Source organism: Pongo abelii, chromosome 5 (genome assembly GCF_028885655.2).
Source record: "Pongo abelii isolate AG06213 chromosome 5, NHGRI_mPonAbe1-v2.0_pri, whole genome shotgun sequence".
Classification (NCBI taxonomy): Eukaryota; Metazoa; Chordata; class Mammalia; order Primates; family Hominidae; genus Pongo; species Pongo abelii.
Genome location: NC_071990.2, coordinates 4,803,090 through 4,826,105, shown reverse-complemented (window position 1 = coordinate 4,826,105; position 23,016 = coordinate 4,803,090). Strand labels below are relative to the sequence as shown.

The window sequence follows — 23,016 nt, the reverse complement described above, 5'->3', positions numbered from 1 at the left end:
TGGTTTGTGTTTTAAAAATAAAAGTTAAGTTCATGGAATTCACCCTGAATGGATAATAATGAAGCTTAGAGGTGCTGAGAGTCAGCCAAGGATTTATGGCACTGATCAAGCAGTTTGATCTTAAACTGAAGAACAAGATGGTCCCACCTAGTGTACCACAGGGATGAAATCCCCTAGGAGATCAGAAACAATACTTAATAAGATTAGACTATAAAATTTCAAACCACTTTTGAAAAAAACCACACATCATGTGATAGCCTGTAAAAGGTAACATTCAAAAGATTAAGGGATAACCTCCTAAATACATGTGTACATCATATGAGAAAATACAGTAATTCTGAAAATGATTAAATATGTTATGAGAGGCTAAGGCAATCCCCTTCAACCCAGAGGTGTGGGTTCCAGGACTCCTGTGATGGGCTGTTTGGTGCCCATCAGAGCCATCTTGGATGTCAGTCAAACAGACATCCCTGCCTACCCCAGACCCACCAAAACAGAAAAAAGAGCCGCTCCCCTATCCACCACACCAATCCTGCTGTGCAAGCTCTAGAAGGGTTTAGGTGCTAGAAAGCCCAGTGCACCAAGGGCAGTGCTCATCTGGAGCCTAGTAACTATCAAAAGTAGTTCAACTTCAGCCCTCCAGAAATCTGGGATTTTGGAAAAGATCCAACTTACTTTACTGCCATTTTGCCAGTCTACGTTTTCTTTCATTTTTCATCCTCTGTAAGTTAAAAAGGCAAGCACAAAGGGCTTATGGGGGCCACCTGGGGATATGTCATTTTAGGGAGGTGGGTAGAGAAGCATAGCCAACTTTCATGTTGGTGACTAGGTTTCATCTATTTCAAATAGAATTCATCTCCGAAAAATTAGACACCTCTAATTATACACACAGTGATTAGCATGATAAATGAGGGGATATGCTATTAGCAGAATTAAGTGGTTTTAGAGAAAGTTTTGCTGCTATATGTTATCATATAGCAAAAGAAAATCCAACAACCAAGGAAACAAATATCTCAAAGTCATATTGTCACACGAAAAAAGCAAGTTGCAAAGCAACAACAGAACTAAACTGATATTATTTGTGTGTATATATGAAGTAAATATTTGAAAATGCTTAGATCAAGACATCTATTGTACATCATGGTGACCATACTTAATGTATTTTATACTTGAAAATTGCTGCCAGTAGATTTTAAGTGTTCTCACCACACACACAAAATGGTAAGTATGTGAGGTAATGCGTATCCTAATTAGCTTGATTTAACCATTCCACAATGTATTTGTGTTTCAATACACCACGTTGTACACTATAAGTATATACAATTTTTACTTGTGAATTTAAAAATAAGTCTAAAAAATTAAACTGAAAATGAGAACAAAATGTTCAGAAAAAGGTTGGGGAAGACACACAAATGAATGTTGGATACCTTGAGGGAGTCAGGGAGAAGGAGGACTTCTGCTTTTTATTCCCTACTATCTGGTTCTCTGTCCAGCTGGAACTTAGGATGAACCTGAACAAGAATGTGCACTACTTGTATTTAAAAAAACAAACAAACAAACAAAAAACAAAAAAAAAACCCTCTCCATGTGATGTTACGGAGCTATCTCATCATAAAGCCTAGACAATTTACTCCAGAGTCAAGCAAATGGTAACTTTTGCTTGTGAAAAAGTTATTATTTGGAAGAGATCTTTATTTAAGGGTTGAGGACAGAACATACTCATGGCACAAATAATAGGAACTCTGGCTACACATGATCGTATACTCTAATCATCAGAACATTCCCTGAACACTTGCTGGGTTTAAACCAACCTTGAAATCAGTTATTTGCCCAAGGCAAGTAGTAATTTATGGCAGGCCCATAGAAAAGACAGATGATTTAATTAATTTTGCTGCTTGTGTCTCCATGGAAGAAGATGTATATCTTATTCTCAAGGCTTGGTCAGGCCCATTCTATCAGGACTGGTATACCAAAAACAAAACACCCAACCAACCAATGTTTAAAAAACATCATTTTTACGTACCTGATAGCTTCTGCCATTTTAGTGCTTTCTCTTTTCCTGTCATCTGTCAGACGTCGTATAAAATAAATAAAATCAAGTCCACAACAGAAGACGCTGCCAACGGCGCTAAGCAGTACCAGCTTGCTGTCATCGGCAGCGGCCGTGCTCAGAGCACTCTGGACTTCTCTCATTACCTGAAAGTCACCAGAAGTTAAAGTGGCAAAGAATATTTTGGGTTTAAAATCCTAAAAGCATTTTTTTTTGGAGACAGTCTCACTCTGTTGCTCAGGTTGGCGTGCAGTGGTTTAATCAAGGCTCACTGCGCTCTCGAACTCCTGGGCTCAAACAATCCTCCTGCCTCAGCCTCCCAAGTAGCTGGGACTACAGGCTTTTGCCATCATGCCTGGCTAATTTTTCAACTTTTTTGTAAGAGATGGAGTTTTGCTATGTTGTCTAGGGTGGTCTTGAACTCCTGGGCTCAAACAATCCTCCTGCCTCAGTCTCCCAAGTAGCTGGGACTACAGGCTTGTGCCATCATGCCTGGCTCATTTTTCAACTTTTTTGTAGAGATGGAGTTTTGCTATGTTGCCTAGGATGGTCTTGAACTCCTGGGCTCAAGTGATTCTCCTGCCTTGGCCTCCCAAAGTGCTGGGATTACATGCATCAGCCACCACACCCTGCCTAAAAGCATTTTATTACTGGATAATCTGCATCTATGAAAAATGCATCATAGCCTGATACAGTTACTGATATCTACCATGATTTTAATTAATTTGAAAATGTCTCATTTTCTGTAACCAGAGATTGAGATTCTGGGGATGGAGTAAAATATAACTACATAACTAGAGTATAATTAAAAGGACATGGGAATCTACATTATCTTAGTATTTATACAGCCATTGCGGCTCTTAGATAAGGCAAGTTGCTTATTATATCACTGGGCATTTCTCCAGTTTGGACAGCAGGTGGCACATTCAAACCAGTTGAAAGAAACTCGTTCAGTTCTACTGTTTTTTGTTTTGTTTTGTTTTAAAAACTACCCTATTACACTTGGGACAGAAAACAGTTTGGTGCGTAAGTGCGTTAAGTCCAAGCACATTAGCACGGACTGGTAATTTTAGGGCACAAAATCATTTTAAGTGATCTCTGTGAAGCATGTAAAAATAACCAGTGAAGGGACTCTGCAGTCTAAAAATGTACCAAGGACCAACTTTGAACTGGTTTGTTAGGTGACCCTGGGCGAATACACAGACTTTCTGTAGTTAAGTTTTCTTGTCTGGACAAAACCTAGCTACTCACAAACTACTAGGACTTAAAATTTTGGAAAGGTATAGGTTAGGTTCAAATACTCCCAATTCTAGAAACTTCACAAAATTCATGTTCTAACCTTTCCAACAACCAGTTCTGGAAAACTTACTTACTAGGCACTATCAGCAATGAGCATGTGTGGAAATTCCTGTTGCTATGTGTTCTGCTACAACCGCTGAGGAGTATCTGGGGACTGGAAAGATGATAAATATTCTGAAGGGACTGGGATCCCTGGGGCATTTAAATTCTGTCTGAACAAAGAACCCTTTAAGAATCTGATGAAAGCTAAAGCAAAGCGCGTGCACACACATTTTCCATGTGCCTTCATGGAGCCCCGTGCCCGCCAGATGAAGAGCTTCCAGGCAGGAGGTGAACCACAGAGGCACAGAGGCCTGGGTGGACCCACACCCGGGAGAATGGGGATGGACACTCAGCACAGGCCAAGCATCCTGAATTCACGGCCATCGGAGGTGGGACACGGAGCAAAGCCCGCAACTTCCCCTCTGCTCCCTCCCTTCCGGTGGGCATCGGGAGATGGCCCAAAAGGAGGTTTAGAAAGAGCACAGGAAGAGCTATTTCCGCCAAGCGGGCCTGGAAATCAGGCAGGGAGAAGCACGAAGCCCACGCCAGCCCAAAAGTGCCTCTCACCTCTGGATTTAGTGAGTTATTCTCTGACGACTTTGTGGATAACAAGATGTGGGTGAAGCCATCCTGCTTCCTCACCACAATATCTCTGTATCTGTAGGCACTTTCTGTTTGCCTCACGCTGAAACGCAATCGCTTGTCAAAAGGCTGGTCTCTTCTGTCGTCAATAAATTTCCTTTTGCTGGCAGTCACTCCTGTAACTGATGTCTGTATGCTGGTTGTCCCATTGGCTGTTAATGCATCCATGAACGGAGATGTACCTGCCGAGAGTTTGAAATCACAGTAGTCTGTGATGTCCCACCACCAGTTCACTCCCAGGTGTCATCTTTGAATTGGATAAGGATGTTCATTACACACTTAGGATTAAATGAATATAAGAACATTAAAACTTAGAACCTTTAGAAAGCCAAAGTCTACTTTTAAAGCCACTTGTTCTCTTTCAAGGTCTGACAAGAAAGTCACTCTTTTGTTTCACCTTGCCTAAAAAATACAGATGGAGAGGTACTTATTGAAAGGAAGCTACATAGTTAAGAGATTTTTTTAAAGGACAGAATCAAGAGAGAATGGGTCTCATGGAGAGTATCTATTCCAGGTTTGAGAAGCTGAAATAAAAAAGGAAAATAATCAAGAAAATATCTTATTATTAGAGTCAAGGCCATCTAGTCGAAACTTCTTTTTCCAAACGCAAGATAAACTGGATAGACACGTGGACGCAGCCAGACTTCTCTGCGGGTCATAGAGCTGTGTGGCAGCCATCACTTCAGACCACCGCCCCTGTGGGACACTCGGGAGTTGTTTCTAGCTGCCCTGGGAGGGACTATCAGAAAGTCCATCTACTTGTTCCAGTTCCAATCCTTTTTCAAACAGCCCTGTTAAGCAGCTGAAGATAGCTCTCCTCTCCCCCACCACATAAAGCATCCTGCCAACATTCCCTCGTATGTCACAGCTCAACAGCAGCAACCATGTTTTGCCAGGGTCTTGAGATGGGGTCTTGCTATGTTGCTCAGGCTGGTCTCAAACTCTTGGCCTCAAGTGATCCTCCTACCTTGGCCTGTTAAGCAGCTGAGATGTGCAGGCATGAACCACTGTGCCTGGTTAAGAATGCAAATAATTATCCTCCTGACTGTATGAATTGTCCAAATATGATCTAATGTGGTGATGAATGTAGAGTGGATGGGGAAAAAAGGAATGAAATGTAAGAAAACTAGATCAGACTTTACTAGTAACATTAGCAATGGCAGAAGTTCTCTGAGGGCGGAGCATGAAGAATTATGAATCAGAAATATTTCCTCCAAAGTGAAAGAGAATAAGCCAAAGCCACCAGAAAACTCATGAATGGACATTTCAGAGGAGCCAAATAACCTCCCTGGCAAAACAACTTGACTTTCATTCAACTGGTGGAAATAATATTTTAATTGCTAGAGGTTTTCTTTTTTTAATTATATTTTTGAAAAATTTAAAGAGGTTATAATACATACATATGGTTCAAAAACCTAAAAATATAAAAGATATTAAGGTGAAAGCCCTCCACGGCCTGATCCTATTTACACAGGACCCCCCTGCCCTCTTAGCCACTGGGGCTGGGTTCTCAGGGGCCCCTCCAGAGTATCTCCATGGATATACAAGAAAATATCAATACAGACTTCTCCATCACCCTGGCTTTTAAAAGTACAGATGGCAGTACACTAGACACAGTGTTTCGCTGTATCATACATTGTTGTCTTGCTTGTACATATATAAGATACATACATTGTTACATCTCATGGTTATTCCTTCGACAATATCTTAGAATGGCTCCTCTATCAGAACATAGCTTCCTGTTCTTTCCTAAGGCTGCGTGGCAGGCGAGGCCCATGGTAGGGATGCACTGTAATTCATTTTCCAGTCCACACTGGAATACTCACTACTATTCAGTGACTTGTTGATATGACCAACAACACAGTGACACATAATACTGGCCTCTGTCATCCCACTGCTGTCAAATCTCTACAAGCTTCCAAAGGACTTGTAGCCTGGAGTAGTTCTAACTGGAGACCATTGGGTCGGATGTTACCAGTCGGCAAAGGTGTTGCTGAGTCCTTCCGAGGAACTCAGGAAAGACTTTTTCTTTTAACCTCCATCCTCTTCCCTACCAGATCCTTCTTCCATCTTTGTTTAAAAACATTTGACAATCTCGTCTCCCCTCAGGAACCCTCTCTAATCTGCTCCTCCAGTCTCAGTCCCATCACAGCCTCACCTGCCTGCACTTGCTGTCTTCACCTCTCCCTCTGTCCATCATTCTTCAACCCATTCAACTGGGGCCCAGAGTCCACATGGCCAGGAACCTTCTGAGTCTAGAGAAATGGATGCTGGATGACTGTGAACCTGTGAGCCTGGGCGAGCGGAAGAGGAGCTTCCACAGGGAAGCCTGGAGTTGCTGAGGGAGGAGGCGAGGGAGAGATGCTTCTTCCTCCAGGGTGAGCATCCAGGTGCAGATGTGCATAGCCCGAAGTGCACATCTAGATCAGGGGAGGGAAGTCAGGGTTGGAGAGAGGTACTTGGGGTTGGTGCCAGAAATGGCTGAACTGACAGTATGAGCTCCCAGGGGAAGACTGAGACAGAGAGTGAGCCTGCTGAAGCCAGCTGGGAAGTGCTGGGGAGGGGCGCAGGCAGAGCCAGAAGGCAGCAGAGAAGCAGGAAGGCAATAACTGGTTTCCTCAAAGGAAGGAGAGCAGGCCACAGCAGTGAGGATGTGTCTGCAGGGGCAGGTGTTACAGAGGTGGAGGAGAATGCAGAACAGGTGACCTAGGGAGAAATGAGAGGCCACTCATAAGCGTGGGCAATGCTTCACTGTGGCGTGAGGAGTGGAAGCCAGACCACAGGACACAATGAAAGACAACTAAAAATCAATCAATAAAAACACACATGGGCACAGCAGGAGTTGTTAAAAGTGCAGGTGAGAAGACATTCCCACTTAGGTGACAGCCGACAGCAACGATTTCCCTGCCTAAAAAGAGACCACACCAGGAACAATGCTGTGCAGAGGCAGGCAGAGGCTACGTGACACGGTGCTGGCATGTTGGGACAGGAGATAGATGTGGAGACTCTGGGCATTCTCAGAAGAAGGGGGTTCCTTTGGACTACACACGCCAGCAGCTGGTAATGCCAAGTGAGAGCTCCTGGGTCTTTAAGAGTTCCTCAACCCGAGCTGGATTTTTCAATTGCTGCTATATCCAAGCACAAAAAGCAGCATCCTGGCAACACAAGGAAGGCCTGGTGCCACGGCCCAAATGCCTGTGTCTCACCCAAATTCCCGTGGGGAAATCCTCACCCACAAGGTGATGGTCTGAGGAGGTGGGGCCTTTAGGGGGTGATTAGGTCATGGGGGTGGGGCCCTCATGAATGGGATGAGTGCCCTTATAAATGAGGGCCAATATTCCCTGGTCCTTCTGCCATGTGACAAAGCAGCAAAAAGGTGCTATTTGTGAACCAGGGAGTGAGTCCTCAGCAGATCCTGAACCTGCTGGCACCCTGATCTTAGGGTTCTCTCCAGAATTATGAGGATAATTAACACAATAATTCTGTTGTGTATTGACAAGCCACCCACTTGATGGTATTTTGTTAAGGCAGCCCAAATGGCTAAGACACCTGCCTCCCACCAGGGCAAAGCTGGCTGGCTTCAGGTCTGCTCTCCCCACCTCTGAACTGCTCTTGCTTTCACTGTGTCTTTCCTTTCTCTATGTAAAAGTCACACATTCCTTAAACTCTCCCAGCAGTTTTCCTGGTGGCTTCCTTCCACCGAAGCAACACTTCTAGGCCATGGAGTCCATGCAGCCTTTATATGTGAGTCTCAGAAAAAGCTTCAGCATTTTCTTTGAGGCGATAGTGCCTACGGAACTATCCGTGGTTCTGCTAATTTAAAAATGGATTCATTTTGGCTCATGCTGACCAAGACTACCGAACTTGGCCTTCAGCCTCCTGAGTTAAAACCGTGTTGGCTCCTCATGCCAGTGAGGTCCCTGCTCATTTTAGACTCTGTGATTTTGTTGGAGCTTCAGCGACCACACCCCACCCCACTGTAATTCCTGGCACTCCCTGTTACTCATCTGAGTAGGGCATGTGACACTGAACTTTGCACTATTTAGGTAGAGAAGTATTCACAGCAGGATCAAGTCTTGGAGTCACAGGCTGCCAGCACCGACTAGGAGGACCCTGATCATCGCATATGTCCCCACTCAAGACAATCGAACCACAGTGTTCTCACGTCGCCCAGGGTTCTCATGCCACCCAGGGCTGTGCCCATCTCAGGACCTTTGCATGTGTTCCTCCCTCTGCCTAGAACGCCTATGACCTGGAATTCAAATGGCCAGTTTCTTCTGCTCATCTGGATGGCAGCTCAAATTTCAGCATCTCAGACAAGCCTTCTTGGACCTCCCATCCTAATGCTGGTCCCTCCCATCAGCACTTCATATCACCCTGGTTTGTTTTCTTCAAAACACCCCTGAAAGTTATTTCTTTCTCATTGTATTTTTATTTAGAGTATCATCTATGTACTCCACCAAGCTGTGTAAGAGCAGGGTCCTCGCCTGTCTTATCTACCCATCCCCAGTGCACACAACACTCAGTACATGTTTACTCAGTAAACTCATGGAAAGGGCCTTCAAGTCTCTCTAGTTCAGATCCCTCAATTTAGAGACAAGTAGCTAAGTGACTGGCCAAGTGTCACACAGCTCATTACCTCAACCCAAGCCAGGGATGGTAAGCTCTACACTTCAGAGCAGAATTAGCTGCTAATGACTAAACAAATGGTAAACACTGAGATTCAGAAGAAACCCACCCCCCTCACCCCAAACTGTGGAAATTAGTGTGACTCCCCTGGAACAATGACTCTCATGGAAACACAGGAGTACAAGTTGCCTCTGTGAACTGAGAGTTCCTTAAGGATTTGGATTCAGAGAGTACCAAGGCTTTCCTAGGATTTATTAACATAAAATTCGACTAGTAAAGAAACCTAATTTAGTATCTCTTGCAATAATTGATTTTTCTTTAATATGTTCAAGAGCAAAAAGGATACCCTCAAATACATATGGCGAATCTGTTCAATATCACTGCTTCAAAAACTGCAAGTCTCTAACAATGACTTGTGACACCCTCTTCCCACCTAAAGAGAACAGTGTCTGTACTTCTTCACCTGCCACTGATAACTAGGAAACTGAAGAAAATACACATAACAACTGTTTTCAGGCACTGGACCACAGGCTGTTCAGGGCAATGTTCCCAGAGTGAAAGGAGACAAACATGGTGAGCCTAACAGTCCACCCGCCTTTCCACCGAAAGCAGCTGCCACACTGCCGGTGCAGGGATGGGAAACCCAGACACAGCTGGCAAAAATGCTGTCTTAGAACAGATGTCTTGGGGGAGGCCCAGGAGGCTATAATTTGTGGGGCATGACATGGAAAAGGAGGGAGCTACATAGATAAAAAGTTCCAGAGAGCGTAGGGGATCCCTTTGAGTCTTTGCTGAACCAATCTGAGCATGCACAGGGAGAAATTCCACAAGGCTGGGCAGTGAACAACTTTTGAGGAAAGAAAAATTACCAGAGACCTATAAACTGAATAATCTCAAGTTTGCCTAGGGCCGGAAGTCCTCATCAGCCAGAGCAGAGATCTCATCAAATACATGAGGCATTCAGTAGAGAGACCCCAGATCAGGCATATATCAGCAGTGGAACTAATCTAGCTCTAGAATAAAGAATACTTAAAATTTCACTAACAAAGCTTCAAAGTAAGCTGTGAAAGGATCAAACTGATATGCAACTAACAATTTCCTGCCAGAACAAATCTAACACTTTAAAAAAGCATACAACAAAACCCAGCACCCCAAAATGTAAATCACAATGTTTATCAACCAACCAAAAATTATTAGACAAGAAAGAAGTGGGAAAATAGGACCAGTGACTAAGATAAAATCAGTTAATAAAGACTAAAAATGAGAGATGATGGTATTACGAGAAAAGAACATCTTCAAAACTGTTATAATCTCAATGTGCTCAAGGATTTAAAGAAAAACATGAACATAATGCAGAAATGAAAGACTAGGAATAAAAATTTCATTGAATATGTTGAACCAATTAGATACTAAAAAGATCAGAGAACTTGAAGGCACAGCAATAGGCTATGTCCAAAATGCAGTATGACAGAAGAAACAGAAAAAACAATGAACCTGAGTGCCCTGTAGAACAATATTAAGCAGTCTAGCATATGTGTAATTTGAGTCTCAGAGAAGGGGTGTGTATGTGTGTGTGTGTGTGTGTGTGTGTGTGTGTAAGTAAAACATTTGCAGAAATAATAGTGGAAAGTTTTCCATACTTGATAAAAACCAGAAGCTGACAGATTCAAGAAGCTTAAAAAATACTATGATAAATACACACAAACCCCAAACTAAGGCCTATTATAATCTGCTGATAACATGAGAACAAAAAGATTACAGATAGAATAACCGATCAACTCAATACTTACATTCAGAAAGCATACAAGACAGAAGAAAATGGAATGGCACCTTTGAAGTGTATGAAGACAAAAAAAAGCCAACCTATATACACAGCACAAATGCAGCATAAATGTCCTTCAAAAACAGAGGAGAAACAAACACATTTCTAGATAAAAGCTGAGAGAGTTTGCACCAGCAGGCCTGCACTGTAAGGAATGTTAAAAAATGTTCTTCGAGCAGAAGGAAAATAATACCAGACAGAAGCCTGAATACATACAAACGAATAAAGAGTATCAGACCAGTAAATATGGGTAAAAATGAACCTGCACCAACTGCATATTAAGTGTAATTAACTAAATGTAGACAGTAGTAACTGCTTGGCCTCATCACTGAAACAATGTCTCCCCAGCTTTCATACCAACCTAACAAAAATGAATAAAAACTACTTTGTACATACTATACAAATATATTAAAGTATCTTCAAAAAATGACTATTCTTTGGAAAAATATAAATCCTCAAGACTGATCTTTGATGTAGCAGAAACAGAAAATAAAACAAGGAGAGAGAAAAAATAAAATCATTAACGAATTACCTCTTACAACAGTTTATAGGCTATGCAGGTTAAGGAACAGCTGTGTAGTAACAAATAGCCTCAGACCACAGAGAAAAGAAAGAAAATTCATCCAATCTGTTTTGCAAAGATAACTTAACCCTGACTAGACACAAATGCCACAGAGCAAAACCACGTACCAATTTTACCCATTACTCATGGAAGCACAATCTTACTTTACTAATGGTTGATGGTTTATGTCAAAGGGCATTTTAAGATGTTGTGAGATAGCTTAGTTCAAGGGCAAGAATTGCAAAAACATACTAAACAATAGCATTTCTAGATTCTGGGAACTATTTAGAAAATAAACATACATTAAAAAGAAAACATCCATAATCCTGAATTAAAATTAGGAATAAACAACTTAAAAAAAAATGGAATAAACAAATAGAAAACATCAAGTTGTACTAAGAAACATAAAAAGACACCCCCCCACAACACATACACACACAAAAGGTGAGGTGGGAATGCCACGATTCTGGAGAACATCAAATACTGTAAAGCTATTTCTCTTTCCCAATTTGAATGCTAGTAGACTTCCAATTAAAACCTCGGTGGTTAAGATTTAGCAGGAAGACAAGCTAAAATTTTTTTGAAAAGAATAATGAGTGAAATATGCCTAACTAGTTGTATATTATAAATCTACATGAAAAGCACAGTTCTAGCACAGGGGAAAATGATGAGCTAGAGGAAAATGATGAACTAGAATCAGTCTAAGAATAGCTTCTATGATGAGAATACATGCATCATGAATCAATAAGCTGGTATAAAACATTCAATAAATAGCGAAGTCTTGTTTAATAAAAAGTGTAATAGAACATGTAAAGTTTCTAGATGGAGAAGAACTTAAACATAAAAAGGACAGGAAAAAGGTTAAAAAATTCGAGTACATAAAAATTGAAAATTTCACAGATGAAAAGCTAGTATTATTATTAAAGCACTAATAACTGCAAAGCATAAAACAGACCTAAAAACACACACACAAGGTTGGGCGTGGTGGCTCACGCCTGGAATCAATCCCACCACTTTGGGAGGCCAAGGCAGGTGGATCACTTCAGGTCAGGAGTTTGAGACTAGCCTGGTCAACATGGTGAAACCCTGTTTCTACTAAAAATGCAAAAATTGGTCGGGTGTGGTGGCGCATGCCTTTAGTCCCAGCTACTCGGGAGGCTGAGGCAGCAGTGAGCTGAGATCACACCACTGCACTCCAGCTTGGGCGACAGAGTGAGACTCTGTCTCAAAAGACACACACACACACACACACACACACACACACACACGATGTGTACAGTAAATTCGAATGATGGAATGAAAACACTAAAACATAAAAAATTGATCTGAGTTAAAAAAAAAAAAAAGACGTTCTTTCTACCTTCAGATTAGAAAACTTTAAAATACGGCAATTTAGGGCTAGCGAAGGGCACATATACATAAATCAGTACATTCCTAGAAAGCAATTTTGTAACATGTGGCAATCAACCCCTACCCTTATAATTCTACCTTTAGAATTTTACTCCTAAAACAGAAAGTATATGAGGATATGTTTTAACACACAAAAGGTATTCAAACAGCTTTACTTTTAAAATGGAAAAACTGCCAAAAGCCCTAAACTTCGTGCCCAGTAGTAAGGAAATAGTGAAATTAATTATGGCACACGTGTACCTGACATGATATTATATAGCTATTATGCTTGTGAAGATTTTTAAAAATACGGGTCAATAAGTGCCTCACAGCAGCTGCCATTTACATCACACCTTACACATGCTGAGCTCCTAAGCATAAAATCAGATTCAAATCCCTGCAGCACACCTGAAAGGTGTGTGGTACCTGCAGATCTGATTCCCATGCTTGTGTCCTTCCACTGCCCATCCCCAAAATCATCCATGAAAAAAATAAAAATGAAAGATAACAGAAGGGGTATGTGGACAGATAGATAAGAACAATATTTCCATGTGAGTTTATTAGGAATGTAAATTATAGAAATGTTAATAATGGCTTTTTATTGGTGAGAGAGACATAGAATAATTCTTATCTTCTTGCTATTTTGTGAATTTTTACAATATATTTGACATAATCGAGAAACCACTTGAAACTACACTATGGCATCCAAAATCCAGACAAAAGTGTCTGGGATATTATTCTTCACTAGGTAAAGATTAACTGGTATTTCTCTGATTATATTTTAGTTTAGAATTGTCTAATCAAGAGTTAGCAAGTTTTAATATGTTTTCAAGGCAGAAGGGTCTCAACTGCAAAAAGAGTTCAAAAACTGTTTTTAATCATCTTGGATATTAATGACCACTGTTGTCTTTGGTCTGAAGTTAAAAAGCAAGGACTACAGCATCTACAGAATTAATAGCTCTCCCTTTATGGAGTTTAATATTTCAAAATATTGTTATTTACATATATTGAACGTAATCCTATTTACCTATACAAAACCTTACAATTTTATTCAGATTATATAATCTGCAAATTTTCTTTAAGAACAATTTTTCATATGAACATGGAAATAAATGCAGGCTTTAAACATCAATACCTCTTTTCTTCATAATGTGTTAAATAAATGCTTTACAAATAATTCTAAAAGTGTCTTTGCTCTAACTCCTCCAATTCCAGTTCTCTATCCATAGGGGTCTCCGAGTTAAAATCTAGTCTAATTCTAGTAGACTTCCAATAAAAAACTCAGTGGTTAGGATTTAGCAGGGAGACAGGCTAAGAAATTTTTGAAAAGAATAATGAGTGAAATATACCTAACTAGTTGTATGTTATAAATCTACATGAAGTACATAGTTCTAGTACAGGGGAAAATGATGAGCTAGAATCAGTCTAAGAATAGCTCCTGCCAGGCTATTCTTATTCACAGAGATGTATGTTCTCACATGCAAACCACAGGCAGAGCACAGTGAATAAAGGCAAGGATATGCACCCGACCTCCTAGGCTCAGAAGCTGGCTCTGTCCTGGACTCGTCCACTCTCACCTACTCATCCCTGCCTACTCTCCCAGCTGGAGGACAGTCTACTCTTCACCCTGTTCCCAGCACTTTAGGAGGCAGAGGTGGGCGGATCATGAGGGCAGGAGATCGAGACCACCTTGGCTAACACAGTGAAACCCCGTCTCTACTAAAAATACAAAAAAATTAGCCGGGCGTGGTGGCGGGCGCCTGTAGTCCCAGCTACTCGGGAGGCTGAGGCAGGAGAATGGCGTGAGTGAACCTGGGAGGCGGAGCCTGTAGTGAGCCAAGATCGCGCTACTGCACTCCAGCCTGGGCGACAGAGCAAGATTCTGTCTCAAAAAAAAGAAAAAAGAATAGCTCCTGTGATGAGGACAGACGCATCACAAATCTATATAAGCTGGTATAAACCATTCAATATATAGTTCACTAAATGTGCTCATTCTTAGCCATCTCTAAGAAACACATTGATATACCATCAGGACTGCAATCATGTTTTGTTGTAAAAACAAGTGACACATTAGGAACGATCTGAGTATACTGTGAATGTCACACATTTATGTACAGTGCACAACCGCACCCAGCTGAAACTGGCTAGGCAGGAATACACAAAACACACACAAAACACACTCAAACAGCTGCCCACCCACATCAGGTATTACAACTTTCTGCATGACTTCAGATTGCAGGCCTTCTATTGCTTCACAGTAACCACATGCTGCAACTCTTCCAATGCCCACTTCTACAGGCAAATTTCTGCTGTCCTTTTTCAAGATAAAGTATCGTATTTATTGCAGTACTTGCTTTTCTTAACTAATTGACACTTGAAATTGTGCTACTGTTTCTATTAGGTTAATGTGTCCATGACAAAGTTTTTGTGGGCTGTGCCTCTAATCTAATTTCCCCCATAAGCCCTGTAGCTTTTATTGCATGATTTTGCAGTGTAGCGATTTTTAGGATCACATATATCACATTATAGCAGAACTCACTGTAAGTTTTCTTTCAACTGCTCAGTATCAAAGTCATTCATTTTTTGGTTGACTCACGAAAAAATTTATTCACAGCCATGTTTTAGACCTGGCCCTAAAAATAAAACCATCCAACTTAATGATATGCTTCAAGATGTCATAAAAACCAACCAGCAAGAGCTCAATGGGGAGTGAGGATGGAAATGCTTACCATCAAACACCACATTCAGAGAATGCTTTAAACTCACTTCAAAAGCAAAAGAAAAACCTGAGAACAGAGGAGGTGTAAAACGCATTTTAGTCCATGAAACATACAAATAATTCCTTGAAACTGCTAAAAAACTTGAGAATGCTAGAAATATAAACAAGGGCAGGTGAACGGCAAACCACAAAATGAGAACATTAAATACCTGAGACTCCACAGGCTTAGGGAGCATTCTGAAAATCAACAGAGAGAAGAATGTAAGCTATGGTTCCTGCAATTAAAATGATTCTGTTTCATAGCTAACTTTTCACAGAGAATCAACCCCAAAAAATTAAGTGCCAAAAGCAATGAGGGGATTTTAAAAAGAAAAATAACTATTTTGAGATAAAAGTACCAATTAATGAGATAATGTACCTTTAAATCAACTCTAGATAATTAATTATATTTTTCCTAAAACTAAATAAGACTAGCCTGATTAAACCACAGAATTGCGAACCTAGAGACACACAATAATGTTGTATTAGATGTGGCAAGTGCCGCATGACAGCAGGGGTTCTCACCCTGACTCTGCAATGGGATTGCCAGGGGACTTCTAAAAAATGCTCCTTGGAGAAAGGGGAACTCTTTTTTTTGGTTTGTTTTTTTTTTTTTTTTTTTGTTGAGACGGAGTCTCGCTCTGTCACCCAGGCTGGAGTGCAGTGGCGCGATCTTGGCTCACTGCAAGCTTCGCCTCCCGGGTTCACGCCATTCTCCTGCCTCAGCCTCCCGAATAGCTGGGACTACAGGCTCCCGCCACCACACCCGGCTAATTTTTTTTTTGTATTTTTTAGTAGAGACGGGGTTTCACCGGGTTAGAAGGGGAACTCTTTCTTATCCACTGTTGGTAGGAATGTAAATTAGTACAGTCATTATGGAAAAGAGTATGCAGGTTTCTTCAAAAATAAATCTACCATATGATCCGGCAATCACTTGACTAGATATTTATCCAAAGAAAATGAAATCAGCATGTCAAAGAGGCATCTGCACTCCCATGTTTACTGCAGCAGTATTCACAATAGCCAAGATATGAAACCAACCTATAAGTGCCCATCAACAAATGAATGGATAACGAAAATGTTGGGGGGAGGAGCCAAGATGGCCGAATAGGAACAGCTCCGGTCTACAGCTCCCAGCGCGAGCGACGCAGAAGACGGGTGATTTCTGCATTTCCATCTGAGATACCGTGTTCATCTCACTAGGGAGTGCCAGACAGTGGGCGCAGGTCAGTGGGTGAGCGCACCGTGCGCCAGCCGAAGCAGGGGCGGGCATTGCCTCACTCGGGAAGCGCAAGGGGTCAGGGAGTTCCCTTTCCAGGGGTGACAGACGGCACCTGGAAAATCGGGCCACTCCCACCCGAATACTGTGCTTTTCCGACGGGCTTAGGAAACGGTGCCCCAGGAGAGTATAGCCCGCACCTGGCTCAGAGGGTCCTACGCCCACGGAGTCTCGCTGATTGCTAGCACAGCAGTCTGAGATCAAACAGCAAGTCGGCAGCGAGGCTGGGGGAGGGGCGCCCGCCATTGCCCAGGCTGGCTTAGGTAAACAAAGCAGCCTGGAAGCTTGAACTGGGTGGAGCCCACCACAGCTCAAGGAGGCCTGCCTGCCTCTGTAGGCTCCACCTCTGGGGGCAGGGCACAGACAAACAAAAAGACAGCAGTAACCTCTGCAGACTTAAATGTCCCTGTCTGACAGCTTTGAGGAGAGCAGTGGTTCTCCCAGCACGCAGCTGGAGATCTGAGAATGGGCTGACTGCCTCCTCAAGTGGGTCCCTGACCCCTGACCCCCGAGCAGCCTAACTGGGAGGCACCCCCCAGCAGGGGCAGACTGACACCTCACACGGCCGGCCAGATACTCCAACAGACCTGCAGCTGAGGGTTCTGTCTGTTAGAAGGAAAACTAACAGAAAGGACATCCACACCAAAAACCCATCTGTACATCACCGTCATCAAAGACCAAAAGTAGATAAAACCACAAAGATGGGGAAAAAACAGAGCAGAAAAACTGGAAACTCTAAAAAGCAGAGTACCTCTCCTCCTCCAAAGGAACGCAGTTCCTCACCAGCAACAGAACAAAGCTGGACAGAGAATGACTTTGACGAGCTGAGAGAAGAAGGCTTCAGACGATCAAATTACTCCGAGCTACAGGAGGATATTCAAACCAAAGGCAAAGAAGTTGAAAACTTTGAAAAAAATTTAGAAGAATGTATAACTAGAATAACCAATACAGAGAAGTGCTTAAAGGAGCTGATGGAGCTGAAAACCAAGGCTCGAGAATTACGTGAAGAATGCAGAAGCCTCAGGAGCCGATGCGATCAAATGGAAGAAAGGGTATCAGCCCTGGAAGATGAAATGAGCGAAATGAAGCAAGAAGGGAAGTTTAGAGAAAAAAGAATAAAAAGAAACGAGCAAAGCCTCCAAGAAATGTGGGACTATGTGAAAAGACCAAATCTACGTCTGATTGGTGTACCTGAAAGTGACGGGGAGAATGGAACCAAGTTGGAAAACACTATGCAGGATATTATCCAGGAGAACTTCCCCAATCTAGCAAGGCAGGCCAACATTCAGATTCAGGAAATACAGAGAACGCCACAAAGATACTCCTCGAGAAGAGCAACTCCAAGACACATAATTGTCAGATTCACCAAAGTTGAAATGAAGGAAAAAATGTTAAGGGCAGCCAGAGAGAAAGGTCGGGTTACCATCAAAGGGAAGCCCATCAGACTAACAGCGGATCTCTCGGCAGAAACCCTACAAGCCAGAAGAGAGTGGGGGCCAATATTCAACATTCTTAAAGAAAAGAATTTTCAACCCAGAATTTCATATCCTGCCAAACTAAGCTTCATAAGTGAAGGAGAAATAAAATACTTTACACACAAGCAAATGCTGAGAGATTTTGTCACCACCAGGCCTGCCCTAAAAGAGCTCCTGAAGGAAGCGCTAAACATGGAAAGGCACAACTGGTACCAGCCACTGCAAAATCATACCGAAATGTAAAGACCATCGAGACTAGGAAGAGACTGCATCAACTAACGAGCAAAATAACCAGCTAACATCATAATGACAGGATCAGATTCACACATAACAATATTAACTTTAAATGTAAATGGACTAAATGCTCCAATTAAAAGACACAGACTGGCAAATTGGATAAAGACTCAAGACCCATCAGTGTGCTGTATTCAGGAAACCCATCTCATGTGCAGAGACACACATAGGCTCAGAATAAAAGGATGGAGGAAGATCTACCAAGCAAATGGAAAACAAAAAAAGGCAGGGGTTGCAATCCTAGTCTCTGATAAAACAGACTTTAAACCAACAAAGATCAAAAGAGACAAAGAAGGCCATTACATAATGGTAAAGGGATTAATTCAACAAGAAGAGCTAACTATCCTAAATATATATGCATCCAATACAGGAGCACCCAGATTCATAAAGCAAGTCCTGAGTGACCTACAAAGAGACTTAGACTCCCAAACATTAATAATGGGAGACTTTAACACCCCACTGTCAACATTAGACAGATCAACGAGACAGAAAGTCAACAAGGATACCCAGGAATTGAACTCAGCTCTGCACCAAGCGGACCTAATAGACATCTACAGAACTCTCCACCCCAAATCAACAGAATATACATTTTTTTCAGCACCACACCACACCTATTCCAAAATTGACCATATACTTGGAAGTAAAGCTCTCCTCAATAAATGTAAAAGAACAGAAATTATAACAAACTATCTCTCAGATCACAGTGCAATCAAGCTAGAACTCAGGATTAAGAATCTCACTCAAAACCGCTCAACTACGTGGAAACTGAACAACCTGCTCCCGAATGACTACTGGGTACATAATGAAATGAAGGCAGAAATAAAGATGTTCTTTGAAACCAACGAGAACCAAGACACAACATACCAGAATCTCTGGGATGCATTCAAAGCAGTGTGTAGAGGGAAATTTATAGCACTAAATGCCCACAAGAGAAAGCAGGAAAGATCCAAAATTGACACCCTAACATCACAATTAAAAGAACTAGAAAAGCAAGAGCAAACACATTCAAAAGCTAGCAGAAGGCAAGAAATAACTAAAATCAGAGCAGAACTGAAGGAAATAGAGACACAAAAAACCCTTCAAAAAATAAATGAATCCAGGAGCTGGTTTCTTGAAAGGATCAACAAAATTGCTAGACCGCTAGCAAGATTAATAAAGAAAAAAAGAGAGAAGAATCAAATAGATGCAATAAAAAATGATAAAGGGGATATCACCACCGATCCTACAGAAATACAAACTACCATCAGAGAATATTACAAACACCTCTACGCAAATAAACTAGAAAATCTAGAAGAAATGGATAAATTCCTCAACACATACACCCTCCCAAGACTAAACCAGGAAGAAGTTGAATCTCTGAATAGACCAATAACAGGAGCTGAAATTGTGGCAATAATCAATAGCTTACCAACCAAAAAAAGTCCAGGACCAGATGGGTTCACAGCCGAATTCTACCAGAGGTACAAGGAGGAGCTGGTACTATTCCTTCTGAAACTATTCCAATCAATAGAAAAAGAGGGAATCCTCCCTAACTCATTTTATGAGGCCAGCATCATCCTGATACCAAAGCCTGGCAGAGACACAACAAAAAAAGAGAATTTTAGACCAATATCCTTGATGAACATTGATGCAAAAATCCTCAATAAAATACTGGCAAACAGAATCCAGCAGCACATCAAAAAGCTTATCCACCATGATCAAGTGGGCTTCATCCCTGGGATGCAAGGCTGCTTCAATATACGCAAATCAATAAATGTAATCCAGCATATAAACAGAACCAAAGACAAAAACCACATGATTATCTCAATAGATGCAGAAAAGGCCTTTGACAAAATTCAACAACCCTTCATGCTAAAAACTCTCAATAAATTAGGTATTGATGGGATGTATCTCAAAATAATAAGAGCTATTTATGACAAACCCACAGCCAATATCATATTGAATGGGCAAAAACTGGAAGCATTCCCTTTGAAAACTGGCACAAGACAGGGATGCCCTCTCTCACCACTTCTATTCAACATAGTGTTGGAAGTTCTGGGCAGGGCAATTAGGCAGGAGAAGGAAATCAAGGGTATTCAATTAGGAAAAGAGGAAGTCAAATTGTCCCTGTTTGCAGATGACATGATAGTATATCTAGAAAATCCCATTGTCTCAGCCCAAAATCTCCTTAAGCTGATAAGCAACTTCAGCAAAGTCTCAGGATACAAAATCAATGTACAAAAATCACAAGCATTCTTATACATCAATAACAGACAAACAGAGAGCCAAATCATGAGTGAATTCCCATTCACAATTGCTTCAAAGAGAATAAAATACCTAGGAATCCAACTTACTAGGGATGTGAAGGACCTCTTCAAGGAGAACTACAAACCACTGCTCAAGGAAATAAAAGAGGATACAAACAAATGGAAGAACATTCCATGCTCATGGGTAGGAAGAATCAATATCATGAAAATGGCCATCCTTCCCAAGGTAATTTACAGATTCAATGCCATCCCCATCAAGTTACCAATGACTTTCTTCACAGAATTGGAAAAAACTACTTTAAAGTTCATATGGAACCAAAAAAGAGCCCGCATCACCAAGTCAATCCTAAGCCAAAAGAACAAAGCTGGAGGCATCACACTACCTGACTTCAAACTATACTACAAGGCTACAGTAACCAAAATAGCATGGTACTGGTACCAAAACAGAGATATAGATCAATGGAACAGAACAGAGCCGTCAGAAATAATGCCACATATCTACAAGTATCTGATCTTTGACAAACCTGAGAAAAACAAGAAATGGGGAAAGGATTCCCTATTTAATAAATGGTGCTGGGAAAACTGGCTAGCCATATGCAGAAAGCTGAAACTGGATCCCTTCCTTACACCTTATACAAAAATCAATTCAAGATGGATTAAAGACTTAAATGTTAGACCTAAAACCATAAAAACCCTAGAAGAAAACCTAGGCATTACCATTCAGGACATAGGCACGGGCAAGGACTTCATGTCTAAAACACCAAAAGCAATGGCAACAAAAGCCAAAATTGACAAATGGGATCTAATTAAACTAAAGAGCTTCTGCACAGCAAAGGAAACTACCATCAGAGTGAACAGGCAACCTACAAGATGGGAGAAAATTTTCGCAACCTACTCATCTGACAAAGGGCTAATATCCAGAATCTACAATGAACTCCAACAAATTTACAAGAAAAAAACAAACAACCCCATCAAAAAGTGGGCGAAGGACGTGAACAGACACTTCTCAAAAGAAGACATTTATGCAGCCAAAAAACACATGAAAAAATGCTCACCATCACTGGCCATCAGAGAAATGCAAATCAAAACCACAATGAGATACCATCTCACACCAGTTAGAATGGCAATCATTAAAAAGTCAGGAAACAACAGGTGCTGGAGAGGATGTGGAGAAATAGGAACACTTTTACACTGTTGGTGGGACTGTAAACTAGTTCAACCCTTGTGGAAGTCAGTGTGGCGATTCCTCAGGGATCTAGAACTAGAAATACCATTTGACCCAGCCATCCCATTACTGGGTATATACCCAAAGGACTATAAATCATGCTGCTATAAAGACACATGCACACGTATGTTTATTGCGGCATTATTCACAATAGCAAAGACTTGGAACCAACCCAAATGTCCAACAATGATAGACTGGATTAAGAAAATGTGGCACATATACACCATGGAATACTATGCAGCCATCAAAAATGATGAGTTCATGTCCTTTGTAGGGACATGGATGAAATTGGAAATTATCATTCTCAGTAAACTATCGCAAGAACAAAAAACCAAACACCGCATATTCTCACTCATAGGTGGGAACTGAACAATGAGAACACATGGACACAGGAAGCAGAACATCACACTTTGGGGACTGTTGTGGGGTGGGGGGAGGGGGGAGGGATAGCATTGGGAGATATACCTAATGCTAGATGACGAGTTGGTGGGTGCAGCGCACCAGCATGGCACATGTATACATATGTAACTTACCTGCACATTGCGCACATGTACCATAGAGCCTAAAGTATAATAATAATAATAATAATAATAAAGAAAAAACAAACAAACAAAAAAAGAAAATAAATGTGTGTTGTTTCAAGGCAAAAAAAAAAAAAAAAAAAAAAGAAAATGTTGGTATATACACACAATGGAGTATTATTCAGCCTTAAAAAAAGAGTGAAATCCTGTCATTTGGGGCAACATGGGTGAACCTGGAGGACATCATGCTAAGTGAAAGAAGCCAGGCACAGAAAGACAAATACTGCATGATCTCACTCATATGTGGAAGCTAAAAAGTTGACCTCACAGGGAGTAAAACAGTGGTTACTAGAGGCTGGGAAGTATGGAGTTGGGGGAGAAGAGTCAAAGGTCAGTTAACAGATATAAAATTAAAGCTAGACCGGAGTAATAAGTTCTGAGTGTTGTATGGCACTGCAGGGTGACTAAAATTAGCAACAATTTATTGTATATTTTCAAATACAGCAGATTTTAAATGTTACGAAAATAAAAAAAAATGATAAATGTCTGAAGTGATGGATTTGGTCATTACATATTGCACATATATATCAAATTATATTGTACGTAATAATTGTAATATGTACATAAGTGTTGAGTAAAAATAGTAAAAAATAAAAGGGGGGAAAAAAAGCTCCCTGGGCCACACTTGCAGGCACCCGAGGACTCTGGGTGGAGCTCAGGCTCTGTGGCCTGTGATCAGATGCACCCCGAGGCTGGGGACCCGATCCAAGTTGGTGTGTTTGG

The 23,016-nt window shown here is 41.3% G+C and overlaps 1 protein-coding gene across 4 annotated transcripts in view; it reads right to left on the bottom strand.

The window, feature by feature from the left end:
- Positions 1-23,016, bottom strand: part of CDYL (chromodomain Y like) — a 253,389-nt gene that overhangs the window by 15,086 nt on the left and 215,287 nt on the right. For all 4 annotated transcript variants that reach the window (XM_054557148.2, XM_054557147.2, XM_054557149.2 and 1 more), the window contains 2 exons: positions 3,959-4,215; positions 2,024-2,196 (listed from right to left, as the gene is read on the bottom strand). In XM_054557148.2, the coding sequence (XP_054413123.1) occupies positions 2,024-2,196; positions 3,959-4,215 (430 nt within the window). The remainder of the gene's footprint in view (positions 1-2,023; positions 2,197-3,958; positions 4,216-23,016) is intronic.